At 41.3% G+C, this 18,015-nt stretch overlaps 1 protein-coding gene across 10 annotated transcripts in view; it reads left to right on the forward strand.

Annotated features, from left to right (window-relative positions):
• ADAMTS9 (ADAM metallopeptidase with thrombospondin type 1 motif 9) overlaps nt 1–18,015 on the forward strand; it is a 231,858-nt gene that overhangs the window by 42,255 nt on the left and 171,588 nt on the right. For all 10 annotated transcript variants that reach the window (XR_008615619.1, XM_055079382.1, XM_028478511.1 and 7 more), the window contains 5 exons: nt 5,422–5,567; nt 13,949–14,130; nt 14,220–14,356; nt 16,149–16,266; nt 16,516–16,611. Coding sequence is in view for 9 of the 10 variants with exons in the window: in XM_055079382.1 (XP_054935357.1) it covers nt 5,422–5,567; nt 13,949–14,130; nt 14,220–14,356; nt 16,149–16,266; nt 16,516–16,611 (679 nt within the window). In the remaining variant the exon portion in view is untranslated. The remainder of the gene's footprint in view (nt 1–5,421; nt 5,568–13,948; nt 14,131–14,219; nt 14,357–16,148; nt 16,267–16,515; nt 16,612–18,015) is intronic.

An 18,015-nucleotide genomic window follows, 5' to 3' on the forward strand; every position in this document is an offset into this window, starting at 1 on the left:
AAAAAAAAAAAAAAAAAAAAAAAAAAAGCTGTTCAGTCACTTACCTATGATGTAATCCCTGTACTATATCTGAGTCTCATGTTATCCTTACATAAGTTTTTTCCTTTCTTCTCTCATTGTCCACTTCACTCACGTTTAATATTTTGTTCTCATCTCATTTTCTGTTCTTCTACTTTGCCTTGTGGAACCAGTGGCCCCCAGAGTGTTTCCATGGAAACATGGCATCCTCAGAGATGAGGAACTTAACCATCCCTTCCCCAGTTTTATAGATAGGAAACAGAAAAGAGAAGTGACTTGCCCAGGGTCATTCAGCTCATTCAGGGCAGAGTCCTCACACACCCTACCCACTCCCTTCCCAATTCTCTCCTTTGCTTTCTTTGTCTGAAGGGGCTGCAGGGTCCACAGGAGTGGCCATAACTCAAGCTCACTGAGCTCTTTAAGTTTCCATGGTCAAATAGGAGAAACAGTGGCTTATCCAGTCATTTCTCAGAGTGTTTTTTTTATTTTTTAAATTTTATTAGGGTGGTTTTATAAAATTATAATGAAGATGATTTTTCACTTGATTTAGCTTGGTTACTCCATCAGTTCTGGTCTCACTTCTCGATGGCTAGGACCTTAGCAATTGAGAATACAGCTTTCTCCAGGAGCCGCCTAAGAAAACAGCCTAAGGATATAGGCATAACAGTTTCTGCACCGCACCTTTCATTAGCTTAAGAGGAAATATATCTCCTTGGCCATAGTGAACCTTTCACTTTTTTGTGTGTGTGTGGTACGCGGGCCTCTCACTGCTGTGGCTTCTCCCGTTGCGGAGCACAGGCTCCGGACGCGCAGGCTCAGCGGCCATGGCTCACGGGCCCAGCCGCTCCGCGGCATTTGGGATCTTCCCAGACTGGGGCACGAACCCGTGTCCCCTGCATCGGCAGGCGGATTCTCAACCACTGCGCCACCAGGGAAGCCCAACCTTTCACATTTTGTAAAACATTTAACTCAAAGTTCTGATGGCCAGAGGAGCATAGGTTTGAGTGGGGATATGGTTCTCAGGTTTCCATGGCAGCCATCAAGCATTCACTCTTTTTTCCTAAATGAAGATGTGGCCTCAGAGTCCTTCTAAACACAGTGACCCCTGTAGCTGCTCTCAGTTGGTGGGAGATGACAATAGACATGGTATCTAGTTGACAACTTGGCTAGTTGGCTTGAGTTGGAGCCAGCCAACTATATATTTAAATGGAGTCTGTCTGAGCTCAAAAAAATCACTGGTATTATGTCATGGTTTTTACTCAATCTGATGCACCCACCTACTATGTCTATTTCTGACACATGTTACTGCTGGAAAAACCATAACAAAGTAGAGCTTTCAAGTGTGTGATGAAATGAATTGTATTTAGTAAAATAGTCATGTACAGGCTACCACGCTCCATGTAGTACTATGGTATCCCAGTCAATCGTGGAGCACAGAACCTGGGAAGATGTCTGTTGTGTCTTTCTTCTGTTTTTGTAACAGAAACAGAAAATAAGAGATTGCACGGTAATCTTATACCTGACAAATGGGGAAATTGGGGAGATCTTTCAGAAAACATTTCCCTTGTATGCTTTTGTTCAGCAAAAGCAAGAGTCATCAAGGTATTCCAAAAGGCAGATTCAGAACACCTTCAGAGAAGCAGCTATGTGGAGAACATGATAGGTACATTTTTAGTTTGTTTTAGAAAAGCGGCTAAGTCTAGCAACTTATATTAAAGATGTGGATGTTCATTTGTTTATTCCCCAGAAGAACATTTATGCATTTTACAAATAAGATGGTGAATATGTTGGCATAGACGTTCTTTGTGTTTTTCCATTTCGCTTTTGTTTTCATGGAATTGGCAGTAAAACCTTATCCTTTTCTCTAGCAAATTCTGTATCCCTTTGCTGCTGGGTTAATTTTTTTTTTTTCTTTCTCTTCTCTCTGCCCTGCTCCCTCAGCAGTAATCTGTCTTGGGTTGCTGACACAATGTTATTTTGATGAATGACTCTCTCATGTCCTTTTATTTTCTCCATTCTTTTCTTAAGTCCATTAACATTCTCATTTTAACCCTGTTTGTAAATCTGAGATTTGAAACTCTTGTGTTTTAAGCCTCCTTGGGACAAAATTGACCTCCAAATCGTTCTTCCAATCTCAAAAAGAGCATTTATGTAAAATATCATTTAAATGGTTCTGAACACTTTTAGGAAAGGCTGACTATATTTCGGCTCTGGCTCTAGTAGTCGCTAATGCTTTGTTATGATGTAATGGCTTTTCCAGTATATAATTATTGTTTGTTCAATTTCCTGGTAAAATAGATTATCTTGATACATATTCGCCAGACAGTCCCCATGTCCAGCCTCTGTCACCTCAGGTTCTTCCCCTCTTCCTCTGAGGTTCTCCCTCCCCCTATGAACCCCTGCCAGTGGTCACATCAGTAAGAAATGTTTAATTTGCAGATGAATTTTTAATTAGGTTTTCTTTTAAAAAGGGACCCTGTGAGGACATTTGAATCCAGTGCTGAATGGCAACACTCTGCTTAACCTATGCCCTTATTCTGCTCTGGTTTATGGTAATGCTTAATGAGAATTATGGTCGCTTTGAAGATTATTCTTGTGTGGAGGTAGAGTCTATAGAATAGAGAGGCCCACAGATTGAAGACTGAAGTGACATGAGGAAAAAAATGCATTTACAGACAAATTTCACTATGAAAGTCCACGGCTAGTCATAGGAATGTTCTCCTTAGTGTGTAGAATTTATAAAATGTGTGCCTGGCGTCAAGATTTGATGGCTGAATTTGGGCATCAGCTGTGACCTCAATTGTATATTAGTTAGGAATTTTGTTCAGGTCAGACCAAATTGTAGTCGTGTAAGCAAGTTGGCTCTTTTTCTGACACACACACAAAAAACTAGTCAGAGGTAGGGCAGGTCATGGAGCTATTATGGTAGGTCTACAAAATCATCAGAGACCCAGGTTCCTAATTTCTTTCTGCTCTACTGTCATATGCAAATGGCCATCATCCTCAAAGTCACAAAATTGCTGCTATAGCTCCAGCCATCAACTCTGAGTCCTGGGCAGAATGAAGCCAAAGGGCAAGGAACAAAGGGGCAAAAGGACCTTCCCAGGAATCTGACCCAATGAATTCTACTGACATCTCTTTGACCATTCCTATCTATACAAGAATCCAGGGAAATATAGATTCTATTAATAAGGATGAAGGAGAGAATGGATATTGGGTAGACACATTGGAGTGTCAGCCTTACCTAACCATCTCATTAATCTTGCTTTTAAATTTCAGTCTTTATTTAGATGTCAACAGTTGTTCCCATTTGCTCACAGTTGAGAGGCAGCATGTGTCACAGCTAAGAGTATGCACTCTGGAGCCAGATTGTCTGTGTTTCAGTATCAGCTCAGCCCCTTACCAGATGTTTGACATCAACTTCCCTGTGCCTCCATTTTCTTTTCTGTAGAAATGGGGGTAATAGTAGTACCTATTTCATAGTATGCTGTGAGAATTAAGTAAGTTAATGCATACATAGCGCTTAGAAGAATGCCTGGCAAATGTTAAGTGCTGTGTAAATATTTGCTCTTATTATTACAAACCTTGTTCAAGTGGGGTCTCCTGTGTGCTCAGCTGTGTACCAGGTGCTTTCCATACATTGTCTCATGTTATACTCAAAACAACTTTGGCAGGTAGGTCCCCATTTTTCAGCTATGGAAGTAGAGTCCCGTGACTCACCCGAGGTCACAGTTAGTTTGTAGAATGGCCCTCCCACACCACCAGACTGTTTGCCTGCTAAGCTTTGTCCCCTTAAGACCTGCTCTGTCCGATATGGCAGCTACTAGCTACCCATGACTGGCGAGCATTTGAAATGTCAGTCTGAACTGAAATGTGCTAAAATGAAAATACACACCAGGTGTTAAAAATCTAGCATGGAAAAAAAAAGTGTGGGAAAAAATCTTACTTATAATTTTATGTTGATTACCTGGAGACATAGTAATGTCTTAGACATTTTGAGCTAAATAAAATATGTTAAAGTTACCTTCAGTGTTCTTCTTGCTTGTTTTAATGTGGCTGCTAGAATTTTTTAAATTACATATGTGACGCATGTTACGTTCTTATTGGATAGTGGTGCTCTAGACCAAGCTGCCTCTCCTTGATTTTATGTGCATATATTCCAAGGAATGTTCAAGACGACTGTAAAGACAACTATAAAATGATTTCAGGGAGTGATGTGGTCACCTCTGCCCTCATTTCTCGGGTGCAGAGTTGCCCAGGATTCTTTGGATGCCAAACCTTTTAAGCCTCAGCCAAACAGCCCAGGAAAAGGGATGTGTCCTCAGATACTCAGGAGGATAATTACAAGGGAGAAGGCAGGGCAGAATAGAGAAAGCCTAACTGCACTCTTTAAAATAATTGTTCGCCAGACCTTTGCTGGGACTGGCCATTGACTGAGGCTTCACCAGCCTCTTATCTGTTCCCTTTCCCCACATGCTCCCCCCACCGCCTGGCCCCCAGGCTACTCTGCTTCTAACCTCCGTGCCTGGGTCCTCCCTGTGGATAAATCACAGTGGCCACCACCAGCCCCGCTTCAGAGATCTGAGCGAGCGGCAGGGCGTCACCCTCCTGCCGCCACTGCTGCCCCTCTTCCTTTGTCCATTGCTCAGTGACCTCGGCTTTGTGTCAGGGCCTCACACCCCAACAATGGCAGAGGGTTGAAATGGGCTTCTCCATTCACTTGTCCTGCTGAGGAGTTTTACTTTGTTTTGCTTTAAGCATCATGGCCTTCTTCCTGCTCTAGGCTGCAGAATCAGAAACCATTAGTAACCAAAAAGCAATAAAGTTTAGGGCTCTCTGTAATGTGTCCATTTTTGCTTTAGTCTCATCCTGTGTGCTCTGCTGGAGTGAGTTTATAGGAATCCTGTAACTAGCTTTTTTTTCCCTCTCCCATTTAATTAAAATGGGTTTTCAAATCTGTGAGGAGCAAGCAGTAAAGCATTGTATTTTACCAGGCTCACAACATCTCTAGGCCTCCTTGTTAATGGAGATGCACTATGCAAATCCAGTAACTCATTTCGGCCCTGTCTACAACCAGTAGACAGCCCATTTCCACGCCTCATTTTTCCAAGTAGACTAATAGAGCGCTTCTAGGCTGGCCATGGGACTTACCCTAACAGCCTGGAGCCAGCCACTCATTGGCCAGTTTTATTCAAGCCAGTGGTAAATGAAGACACAGCCTAAAACCACTAAGCCCGAGATTAAACTCCCTACCGTTTCCATGACTCACGTAGATGATGAAATTGTAGCATTTCAAACCAGCACATGGAAAACAATGAAAGTATGGTATATTTAAAAGGACAGCGGGTCCTACAATATCTCAAGCACCGAGCTCTCCCTCACTGTTCCCCTTATTAAATACAGCACTGCAAGTTTGGATTTTGTGTTCCCAAAGAAATGGAGGTCCCTGTGACTGATGGATCCTGGGGAAGTTGGAGTCACTTTGGAACCTGCTCAAGAACATGTGGAGGGGGTATCAAAACAGCTGTTCGAGAGTGCAACAGACCAGAGTAAGTCCTAGAACTCGTCACTCTTATTATTGGGGTAGCAGGGGTGAAAAATTCCTAAAGGGAATAATTTAGCTGGAGGCAAGTAAAGAGCTCTTTCCAAATTAGACAGTGGGTGGACATCTAGAGCTGCCCAGACCAATGTTATCTAAGCTCTATCTCTCTGTATTATTATTTTTCTCCTGTAACTGTTTATTATTAAAAGTTTTGTTTCTTAACTGGTAGATGCTTTGTGTTGGTTGGTCAACAATTTTGACAGTCAGGTATATCTCACTGTCCGCCCCCGCCCCCCCCCACCACCGCCCAGAGCTTGGGATAGCACACTAATAAAGTGAACAAGTGGATTTTCATGAGGAAACAAAGAAATCAGACATTTCCTTCCAGATTGTAGATAAATGTATCCTTTCCAGTTAGCTACTGAAATGCTGAAAAGGGCACACAGACCCCCAAGGCAGCATGAGTGAACCCCAAGGGACCTGGAGCCCTAAGTCAGGATTTACTTTTGAATCAAAAGTAAAGTAAACTGCTTTTCAGGATAATTCTCAGAATGTGACCATGACTGTCTCTACCAGTAGAACCTTGTTGAAACTTACGTGCTCAAATAAAGCCCACAGGCTTCTTTCCCAGCATCTTATCACGATAGACGTGTGTTTGGGGAGAGGCTATTTATAAGTGGATTTAAAAAGTTGCTATCTTCATTATAAGTAATGACATCAAATTTTGTGTGGATGTAAGATGCATAAAGTTTAAAGGGATAGAAAATAATACATGATATTATTGCTACTGAACCTATGTAGCCCGAGAGGTCTTCCCAGATTAGTTTTTAGATGTGCAAACTCACAACCATTTTTAAGAACCAGCTGCGCTGGAGTTTTGTAAAAGGGTTTGGCTCAGCAGTGCTCATTTATTTTTAACAGCCTACATTAAGGATAGCAGACTGGATTGTAGAGAGAAGCAAGCAGGTAGAGGAGCAAAGTAGGCTTGTGCAGTAGACTAGGTTGTACTGTAGAGTACTGCAGACCAAGGGTGGGGTGCTTCCAATTTTTTATAAGGAGAATATGAATTGTGTATACCAAAAAGGACATAGCTTTAGCCTGCTGTTGCAAGCCCTGGTCTAAATAAATAATCTGTATAGTCCAAAGCACAGATGGTGATCAATTTATTTTAATTTATTTTTGTTCACAGTCCAACATTATTTCATGTCCACGTAATATTAATCTCTAAGGACAAGTAAAGAGCTATAAGACATAGGCTCTGGTCTGTAAAAGTAACACTGTAGCTATGGATATAAACTAATACACGTTAGGTTAGATTTTTCCATAGCGTCTATACTTAGTATTAGTTTTTAAAATAATAATATAAATATAGTAGATGCTTTCAAAGAATTCAGATACGGGTCTTCCCTGGTGGCGCAGTGGTTGAGAGTCCGCCTGCCGATGCAGGGGACGCGGGTTCGTGTCCCGGTCCGGGAGGATCCCACATGCCGCGGAGCGGCTGGGCCCGTGAGCCACGGCCGCTGAGCCTGCGCGTCTGGAGCCTGTGCTCCGCAACGGGAGAGGCCGCAACAGTGAGAGGCCCGCGTACCGCAAAAAAAAAAAAAAATTCAGATACAAAAGTATATCATATAAAAACCTACTGCCATTGTTATTCTTACCCCCAATACTCCCCCACAAGAAATAACCACTAAAAAATAATTTGTTGTGTGTTATTTCAAATTTTTAAAAGAGATTATAGACGTAATATGTATTATATGAAACAAATATTACAGAATGTAGAATAAGGGTCATCCTATATATATTGTCCCACAGCTTGCTTGTTAAAATCAGTTATATATCCTAGCTGCTTGTACCGTTGAAGTTTTAAAATAAAACATTTTAAGCTAGCAGCAGATATGATGAATTTTTTTTAAACTTAAAAACTCTTGGGTGGCTACATTGAACCAAATCGTGATTATTCTCGTGAGCTGTTATTATCATGATAGTGTGGATATTGCAAACAGTAGGTACGTTTAACATTTTGACTCAAGAATATTCCATTCAAAAGAAGTGGGGGGTTGTTTTTTGTTTTTTTTAATAGTCTTAGAATAATTCTAAAAGTAGTGTGGAAAGTGGAAAGAGATAAATCACCCCATAATTGGAATGGAGCAGACAAAGAAAATCACCTAGTGTAAAGATCTCAGCAGGAAAAGATCTTGAGCTTCAAAGTGAAGCAAAGATCCTCTCATTCAGAAGTTAGGAACCGATCATTAAAGACTTCAATTAGAGGTCCTTGTCCTGGCTGTTTGCTATGGGAGGTTTTAAAATAATACAATCCACCTAGTTGAGTGTCAGCGCTGACATCATTTCATTAAAACTCCTCCAAGTTATTTGCACTTCGGGATGTCCCTGTGAACTAAGGAAGGAGTCTGCCTCTTAAAACCAAGGTTATGATGGCACTGGGGGAGTCAATTAGACAAGGGAAAGGGACACCGAAAAGGGAAAGTCAGGTCCAAATCAGTTTAAGAGCTTGTTCAGAGAAATTCGCAGAGCAAATGGTTCATTATGTAGAATGTGGAAGTGGTTGCTGTCCTGTTTCTCAGGAAGTTTCAGAGAATGCAGCCCCTCCCAGCCCCCGCATTGCTGGCAAAATGCTTTTCTCAGTTTGCGGAGCCCTTAGAATATAATGAAGATCTCCATTTTCAGAATCCAAGGTATACCTTTATTGAGAACACTGGGTTGTTCTTATGTTTTCAGTGTATTCATGTGATTCAAAAATGTATTTATTTAGTATCTGGATACCTTAAGCTATATTTTTAGGTTTTTTATTTTCTTTGAAAGCATGCAAGCTAAAAAAGAGAAGCAGCCTTGCCATGTGTATGGGATCATGCTATACTTGATGAGCAAGCTTTAGAAAGCATATCCTTTCTAATTTCATGTCCCAAAAAAGTTGTTGGTCCCAACTGGTTCACCACCATGAGAATGGAGCCCTAATGTTTTATCTTTAAATGCTTTATTTTTTTAATCCCATTTTTGATTGATGCCCTATATATAAGATAAGCATATGTTCTGGTTTGTAAGGATGGTCCCAGTTTACATCTGTTGTCTTGGAGAAGTTATTGATAGCTCCCCTTTCAATTCTCAGAGTCTCCTGAATTAAACAACTGTGTGGTCACCTGATCTATAAGAAACATGGTAATAGAATAAAATTTAAAATCAGAATGACGAAAAACATAACTTGGAGTACCAAAACAAGACAAAGCATTGGAAATAGAAGATGCATTACCAGGCCATTGGACCATATACTTGTTGTTTTGTAATCTAAATTTGGCTCGGAGCTTCCTGGTGGCTGGAACAAAATGGTTTATAGAATTGTTCTAGTCCATCAAACTAAAAAATCACACGAGTTCTTTAGGAAAGGCAAAGTATTTCCTTCTTCTCGTGCTTCTCTTTTGCTTTTAAATTAGGAGATAGGTTAAATTAATAATAATAAACTCATAGATTTGAGAAAAGACAGGATTTGTGAACTAAATATTTCCCATTTAGGCTTTGAGCGTAGCAACTGCTTATGAAATCTTCCATAAAAGAGAGTAAACATATGTTTGTTTCATGTAAGAAAACCAGTCTCTCATTTGGGTGTAAAGAATGGCAGCAAAGTTTTTTTGAGCGCTGAGTTGGATGAATTTACAGATGGTCCCCAACTTACGATGGTTAGACTTAAGATTTCTTTACAATGGTGCAAAAGCAATTTGCATTCAGTAGAAAGAGTGCTTCAGATTTTGAATTTTGATCTTTGGTCAGGCTAGTGATACGCGGTACGATGCTCTGTTGATGTTGGGCAGCGGTGGCCACCGCACCTCCCAGTCAGCCACACGATCATGAGGGTAAACAACTAATACACTTAGAACCATTCTGTACCCAGATAACCCTTCTGTTTTTTACTTTCAGTATAGTCTTCAATACATTATAAGAGGCAGTCAATACTTTATTATAAGATAAGCTTTGTGTTAGATGATTTTGCCCAGCTGTAGGCTAACCTGAGTGTTTTGAGCATATTAAAGGTAGGCTAGGCCAAGCTAGGATGTTCAGTAGGTTAAGTGCATTAAATGAATTTTCGACTTAAGATATTTTCAAATTACAATGGGTTTAACAGGGCATAACCCCATCATAAGTCAAGAAGGATCTTGTCTTTTGAAATATTGAGAATTGGTTGCTGTGGGAGAGCCATTAACTAATGAATGAATAGAGATATCCAGTCCCATAGAGTGCCCCATTTGGCAGAATTATTAATGATCGCTAGTATGGCTCCCTGGCCCACCCCATCTAATCCTTGAGTATTCTTTCAGCATTCTCGGTAATCGGTCATTAGACCCCTTCTTAAAACCCTCCAAATATAGAAAATACACTATCTTCTCAGGCTGCCTGTTGTATCTTTAGAAATTTCTTCCTCGTGCTAACTGTAATTCATCGTAAGTAAACATAGATGTTGAGATTTCTTTTCAAACCCGTTTGCAGACCTAAGTTTAGCTTTCCTTGAGAGTAGAATACACCTGCGATGATCTTGGCAAAAATTCTTTCATAGCTCTGGCCATGCAGCGTCGTGAATTTTCTTTGTATATATGATTCAGCTGGCCTGTGCTGAATATAGATACTTTCATAGTAATTAATCAGCAATTTCCTTAAGTCCTTTCCATCCCTATTCGACAAGCCTTATTTTAAAAGGATCTTAATAGTTGCAAAATGTGATTAATATTATTTTTAAAGCTACATTTCCTATAATTTTCAGTATTTGCCTATATGGGGAAAAAACTTCCATCCAGCTGAATTATTAAATTAAAACATGAATTTCTCCATGCTGAAATGTAAGTTCAGTTGTGTAAAGCCCTCCTCATTACACAGGACATGCAAATCAAGCAGAGATCCTGTTGTCTAGGATATTTAAAAAGCCATATATTTCTAAAGAACAAATTTATGCTTATTCATAAAATATCATTTGCCTTTACATAAAAAGCAAATAAAGTCATAGAATCCATTATGAAATGGAAAGAGACCTGTCTCGAGAGGCAGCATGGGAGAGAGACCAGACTGTGGGCTTTGGGTCAGGGAGAGCTGCCTTGGTCTCTCAGCCAGTATGTCTCACTTAACTGCATGTGACCTTGCCAGGTTACTTAACATTTCTGAACCCGTTCAAGCAAGCGTTCAGAAACAAGGATGCTACTACCTACCGCACAGGATGGCTGTGCACGGTCAGTGACTGAAGTTGCAAAGTGACATGGTGCCCTGTACACTAGACTACTCCGGAGTCAGCAAACTTTTTCCATAAAGGGTCAGATAATAAATATCTTAGTTTTTGTGGACCATAGGATGGCTGTCCTTGCTATTCAACTTTGCTGATATAGTGAAAAACATGCGTAGATGATATGTATAGAGTGGGTGTAACTGTGTTCCAATAGAACTTTTATTTATGAACAGGGAAGTTTGAATTGCATATAATTCTTGTGTCTCAAAATATTCTTTTTATTTATTTCTAAATTTTTTTAGAGTGTAAAAACTATTCTTATCTCACTGGCCATGTAAAAACAGGTAGTAGGCTGGATTTGGCCCACAGGCTGTGGTTTGCAGACCCTTGTAATAGCTAAACATTTACTGTATGGCTGCCCTTGTTCAAGTGCTTTGAATCTATTAACCCATTAATCCTCACTCAGCCCTTGAAGTAGATATTAGCATCATCTTTTTTTTACGGGTAGGGAAACTGAGGCTTAGCGACACTGAGCGATTTACCTACGACTGCACCATGGTTAAGAAGCGGGGCTGGGATTCAAATCCCGTTTCCAGGATCTGTGTCGATAACCTTCGGCAGTATTGCCTTTTACATGGAGTGTTTCCTGTGTGTTCTTTATTTTTTAAAATGTCATTTATAGAAATAAGTCACAAACTGCTCTTTGCCGTTTGATAGTGGTCAAAGCAAGCAAAGGTGGATTCTGTTCCCATGTGAATCAGGAAGCCACCTGCAAATGTTAACTCTTTGCTGCCCGAGGAACTGCTGCTCTTGATCAATTTCAAGAGTCAGAAAAGACTTCTTATATAAGAGAACCGAAAGAAAAAAAATCACTGAAAAAAATTTATTTTCAAAGGGAAAGAAATATGAGTTACTTTCAGGCAACAGGTAAATGATCTGATGGATCCACTATAGTTTGTTGGGACATTTAAAAAGATTCCACAGAGATCATTTCAATTTGAGAAAAAAATTGAAGGGGTCTTCCTTGTAGAAGGAAAAACAGGTTTTACAGCCGTCTGAGCCTGATCTATTATTCATGTGTCATCAGTGATATTTTATGCATGAGACTGGGGTGCTTTGGTACTGAGAGAAGAACTTGGTATCCAGAAAACCAAGGCTGTATCTCTAAATGGCACCAAAAAAGAAAAAGACAGCACTCTGGACCATAGTTCCTGGAGAATGAAGCAGGAAGAGCACAGTGGGAGAACCTGGGAAGCTTGAATTCCAGTCCTGTCTCTGTTCTTTTATTAGCTGTGTTACCTTGGGCAAAGTCCTTAACTCTTCTGAACCTTCCATCCCTTGATATAAAAGTACCTCAGCTACCCTCCCCTTGGGCAAGATATGAGTAAATATGGGCGAGTCAAGCACACAAGGCAGATGTAAATCATACGGGCCTAATGGGGAAATGATCAGACATAGATACTGTTGGGTTTTGTGCCGTTTTGCATCCCTAGATGCAGTCTTCTTCCTAATAACAATGAATACTTATGAGACTCCTTGCTGAGTTCCTCGTTTATAACAAGGCTTTCAGATGCACAGTATCATCTCTGTTTACATGTGTAGAATGAAGCTCACGGAGACCAGGTAACTCACACAAAGTTGCCCAGCTTGTAACTGCAAAGCCCATGCTCTTACCTCCCTCTACAAATCTTTGGTGGGCGGAACATGTTTAGGACAGCATCATGGCCAGGCAGCCCTTCCTGAGACTCAGGTACTCTGCAGTACCATTGAGACCTGCCTCACGGTGCACACATCATAGCTCAGATTTGGTACTCAAAACAAACAAACTGCTGAATCGGATGGGATTAGGTTGGGTTGTGCTGACATGTAACATCATAGTCACTAACATTTTTAGGCATTTGCTGTGTGCACTCATTTTAGAGAAGAGGAAAACTGAAGCTCTGGGAGGCTAGGAACTCTGTCTAAGGTCACACAGTGAGGGTGGGGCCAAGATAAGAAGCCAGATCCAACACTAGAGCCTCACGGGCTCAGCTAGACTGCCCCTCATTCTGTATTTTATAGTCATGGATATATTTCCCTTCCCCAAGCCCTGTTTTAACAAAACAAAGCAAAAAAACAAAACAAAACCAAAAAAAGAACCAAAAACACTTCTTCTGGTCCATATTACTCTGAAAGATTCATTCTAAAGAGAAAAGGTAGAAATCTTTCAGTTTGAGAGGTGCCCTCAACTGTTGTACCTGTGGTATCCGAGTAGCTCTGGTATCCGAGCTCCTCCAGCCCTGGGCTGTGAGTGAGTCCAATTTCCTCTGATTCTGTGATCTTCCCGTTTCTGTGATGCGCTTGGCATGCTGTTGACTGCCAGGAGACGGGTTGTTTAGTATACTCTCTGGGTCACATCTGGAAAATCCATGAACGGGGTTGCATGCTGAGATTAAATTTGCATTGTGATGCGTTGCAAGACGTCCTCCATACTCTTGTCACACAAAAGTTAATGAAACCTTTACACTCTATCCTGTTAAGTTAGTCAAAATATGAGCACATCTTATTACTCCATCTTATTTGTAAAACAAAGCAAAAACAATGGTCATGCAGGGAGAGAGAGGAAGAGAGAAGAGGGACAGAAATGAATGGAAATGGAATGGTGCAAGTTTTAGGATGGTTGCCCATGAAAGTACCATAATACGGAAAGTAGACAGGAGCATTCCAAGTACTCATTTGTTCCTTGGACCTATGTTTTTAAAACTGAAGGACTGTGGATGTTCAGGGGAAGGAGGACACAGAATGGCCTAATGGACTCCAGGTTTTATGTTTCAAACTTTAAGTTAGATGCTCTCCCATTTTATCCTCAAAACAGCCTTACCAGCTGGTGCCTTCCCATTCTACAAATGGAAGGGCTGAGGCTCAAGGACTTTCAGTGACTGGCCCAAGGTTATACACTTAATGATATTGAAGGCAGAGTGCAAACCCAGATTCCAGAGCCCTTGCCCCGGCCACTGTCACTGACCACTTCACATTTGCTTCCCTCAAAGGCAGGAAGCCACGTTGTAATACATGACATTATAATACATTAGAGAAATACATTATAATACAGTATGTGTGCTCTTTACATTATCAAGTCATGGGGAGAAATACATTATAATACAGCATGTGTGTTCTTTACCTTTTCTTAGGCCAAAAAATGGTGGGAAGTACTGTGTGGGGCGCAGAATGAAATTTAAGTCCTGCAACACGGAGCCATGTCCCAAGCAGAAGCGAGACTTCCGAGACGAACAGTGTGCTCACTTTGATGGAAAGCATTTCAACATCAATGGTCTGCTTCCCAACGTGCGCTGGGTCCCGAAGTACAGTGGAAGTAAGTGCATCTGGGGACGTGCTCGTGGCTGGCAGGCCGGCATGGGCTCCAGGCACAAAAGTCACGTTGCATGGTGTTTCTCCGTCTAGTTTTGATGAAGGACCGCTGCAAGCTGTTCTGCAGGGTGGCGGGGAACACAGCCTACTATCAGCTCCGTGACAGAGTGGTAGATGGAACTCCGTGTGGCCAGGACACCAATGACATCTGTGTCCAAGGCCTTTGTCGGGTGAGTCCCAGATGGCGATTTCTTCACTGTGTTGTCTTGCTGCCAAGCTGTGATGTGTGGCTTCCTTGATAGAATAGCAGCTGCTAGTATCTGTGCATTATCTCCAGGGCAGTGGTTCTCAAAGTGGGGCCCCCCCCGGACCAACATCAGCACCACCTAATTCTTTTTTTTTTTTCTTTATGTTTTATTTTATTTGATTCATTTTTTTATTGAAGTATAGTTGATTTACAATGTTGTGTTAGTTCCAGGTGTACAGCAAAGTGATGCAGTTACATATGTGTGTGTGTATTCTTTTTCAGATTCTTTTCCCTTATAGGTTATTACAAAATATCGAGTATAGTTCCCTGTGCCATACAGTAGGTCCTTGTTGGTTATCTCTTTTCCATATGGTGATGTGTATCTGTTAGTCCCAAGCTCCTAATTTATCCCTCGCAGCCCCACCTGATTCTGATGCATGCCAGAGTTTGAGAACCACTGCCCTAGGTTTTTCTGTGACACTCTCTGTGGGAGTCTGAAAAAAACCTCCCTGTGAAGATTTATTGTAATTGACACACATACACACTTCTTTACGATAACCACAGTGCGTAAGGTTAAACCCAAAAGCTTCCTGACAGTGAGTTTGGTAGATTGAATAGCTGTGCTCCAAAAAGATGTTATGAGGAAGAGCCGGCCTCATTCAGATTTCTGATTTGAAGCAGGATAACTTCTACCAAAGACATACGGGCAAATTATTCTTGGGAGGGAAATCGAGACCCTTCTGGCAGATGGTAAAGCATCAGAGTGCTGATTTCTTGGGGCCTTGGCACCATTTCCTTGCTCTCACCAGTCAGAACTCATCCCTCGCAGCCAGGCTCCGAGATGATGTTTCTGTTCCTTGCGTGGAGTCCAGGGCACGTTGGTGCTCCTCATTGATAGGATTTGATCGAAGAGCCCCTATGAGCTTCACCCGCCTCCTGACCCCCAGCTACAGTGCAGACTTCCTTTTTAGTCTATGCGCTGGAGCAAAACATTGAGTTTCTCCTCAAAGACTAGTTCATTCGAAGGAACAGAATAGTTGAGGATGTGACCTCTGTCCCCCTGGTCTTCTGGTGATTGCCGGTGGCCTTTTCAGACCCCAGTCTACACTGCTGCATTGCATTAAGGTGTGAAGAAATTAAAGAGGCCGCTTAGAGCCTGAGGCCTCAACCTGACAGCCTGCACTCGTGCTTTGTCCTCCATTCATACCCTGTATTGAAACATAGGGGATTTCACATAAAATCAAATTTTCCAGTGCCTTTTGAAAAATTGGGATACGTCAACACGGGGCTCCTGTTTCTGCATGGCAGCAGTAGCCTGCAGTGGACAGCGGCTGCTCCCTTGAGATGGGCTGTGAGCTCTTTAATGGGATACGGTCGGTCGTCAACCTCTCTCTCTTTTTTTTTCATTCCTGAGCTATTTTTCTCATTTACTTTACTTACTTGCAGACTAGTGCTTCTCTAACTTTAATCTGTAGACACAGCACTTAAGGGTCTTATTAGCATGCCGGAAAGATCTACTCCGGCTCAGTACATCTGGGTGGGGCCTAAGATTCTGCATCCCCAGCATCCTTGGGGACGCCCATGGCTGCTGGTCCAAGGACCACATTTTCCCACAGCCAGGCTAAAGACAATTTGAGTTCCCAACCCTTGAAAGTTTAAAGAGACTTAAAAGTTCTTGTCATTTTGAATGCACCTCATTCAAAGAAACACATTACTTATCATTTTATAATCTCTCTAATACTTACCATGTATTTCAACTGTTTTCTTTTTAAAAGCAAGCTGGATGCGATCATGTTTTAAACTCAAAAGCCCGGAGAGATAAATGTGGGGTTTGTGGTGGCGATAATTCTTCGTGCAAAACAGTGGCAGGAACATTTAATACAGTACATTATGGTAAGAATTTGTTCCTAAGAACCATGAGAGGGAAAATAGTCAAAGTGTAAACATTGTTAACCACGTGTAATATGTAAAAGTATTCATGTCAAGTGTAAAATCAGTCTTGATAAGGTACATTACCCATCTGGCTATTAGGCACCTAATAGTGAGAATTATATTGTATTCCTTTGTTGCCACCTTTTACGCCGTGCTTAGAGAAAGTGAACCAATCTGTGGAACGCTCACTTTCTGCTCACTTCTTTCCAGGTTACAATGTTGTGGTCCGAATTCCACCTGGTGCCACCAATATCGATGTGCGGCAGCACAGTTTCTCAGGGAAATCAGAGGATGATAACTACTTAGGTGAGATGGGTGCCCCCTGCCATTTGCAGGAATTCTGGTTCTCTGGAGCGGTTGGCAGAGGCTGCTTCCTTTCCCCTGTAGCAGGTGGACAGCTTTCAGATGTCATGTATTTTCATAAAAGAAAGAAGTTGATCTTGAAACTCATTATTTTATTTCTCCCTTGTACATTACACCCTCAGCCTATTGATTTAAGAGTTGTGTACTTATAGTAGTCAATATCAAGGAATTGGCTCTGGATCTTAGAAAATAGGCCCCAAATCAAAATTTTTTTTAACATCTTTACTGGAGTACAATTGCTTTACAATGGTGTGTTAGTTTCTGCTGTATAACAGAGTGAATCAGCTATACGTATACATATATCCCCAAATCAAATTTTGAAAGTATTTGCCTTGTAAGTTTAGCCTAAAATCATTGCTCTTTTTGAGTCTTTAAAAAAAAAAAAAAATCTGTCCTTTGGGTAACTGACATGCCAGTGTTTTAGTAGAGGTGTTAGTTGACTTAACCAATAGCAGACCACAGGTGGACTTATTCAACATTTCATTATTCCCGGTCATTCCCAAAGATTCTATACTGGCACTGTGTTTCTTATGTCATTGCTAACATGGCCCATCTTGTTACTTCATAGTTTCTTCATCTTTCTCTCACCGAGGCCAGGCACATGATTAATTCATATCTATTCCTATTTTCAAACCACAGCTCACCAACAACCCTGTGTTCATTTTCAGCTGTTTGCTCAGCCCAGTCCCCCTGCAGATTATCATTCTGTAAACTTCCATAAGTGATTAGGAAATTCACCCAATTTTTTTTCATTAAAAAAAGGACATGGGAACTGGGGTAATGACAGAAAGGGATTCAGCTAGTCGACTACCGTGCACAACGAGACTCTTCTTAGCTCTGACACGACTTGCACTCAGATCTAGAAGAAATCAGGGCAGTCTTGCTGGGCAGTCAGTTTTTAAAAGAAATGAATGGGCTTTCTTATAATGGCCAGGCAGGGACTCCATGCATCTGAATACAGCCTCTGCAGAGGCTTAGTCCAAACATCTGGACATACTGAGTTAGAAATGAGAATTAGTTGGATTGCATTAGAACCCGTATCTATATTTTGGAATGTCTGCATGAAATCATTTATAGATAAGTAATGATACTTTAGCCAAGCGTGCTAATTAAATATAACATTTACACATGCCTCTCTTGTAGCATTTTCTGCAGTGTCTCATCATTCATTCAGCTAGCCACTTATTTAATATGTGCCAGGCCCTGTTCTAGGCACAATGAACAAAACAGAACAAAAACATTAAAAAGTAAATAAGGGGCTTCCCTGGTGGCGCAGTGGTTGAAAGTCCGCCTGCCGATGCAGGGGACACGGGTTCGTGCCCCGGTCCGGGAAGATCCCACATGCCG

This window comes from Physeter macrocephalus, chromosome 18 (genome assembly GCF_002837175.3).
Source record: "Physeter macrocephalus isolate SW-GA chromosome 18, ASM283717v5, whole genome shotgun sequence".
Classification (NCBI taxonomy): domain Eukaryota; kingdom Metazoa; phylum Chordata; class Mammalia; order Artiodactyla; family Physeteridae; genus Physeter; species Physeter macrocephalus.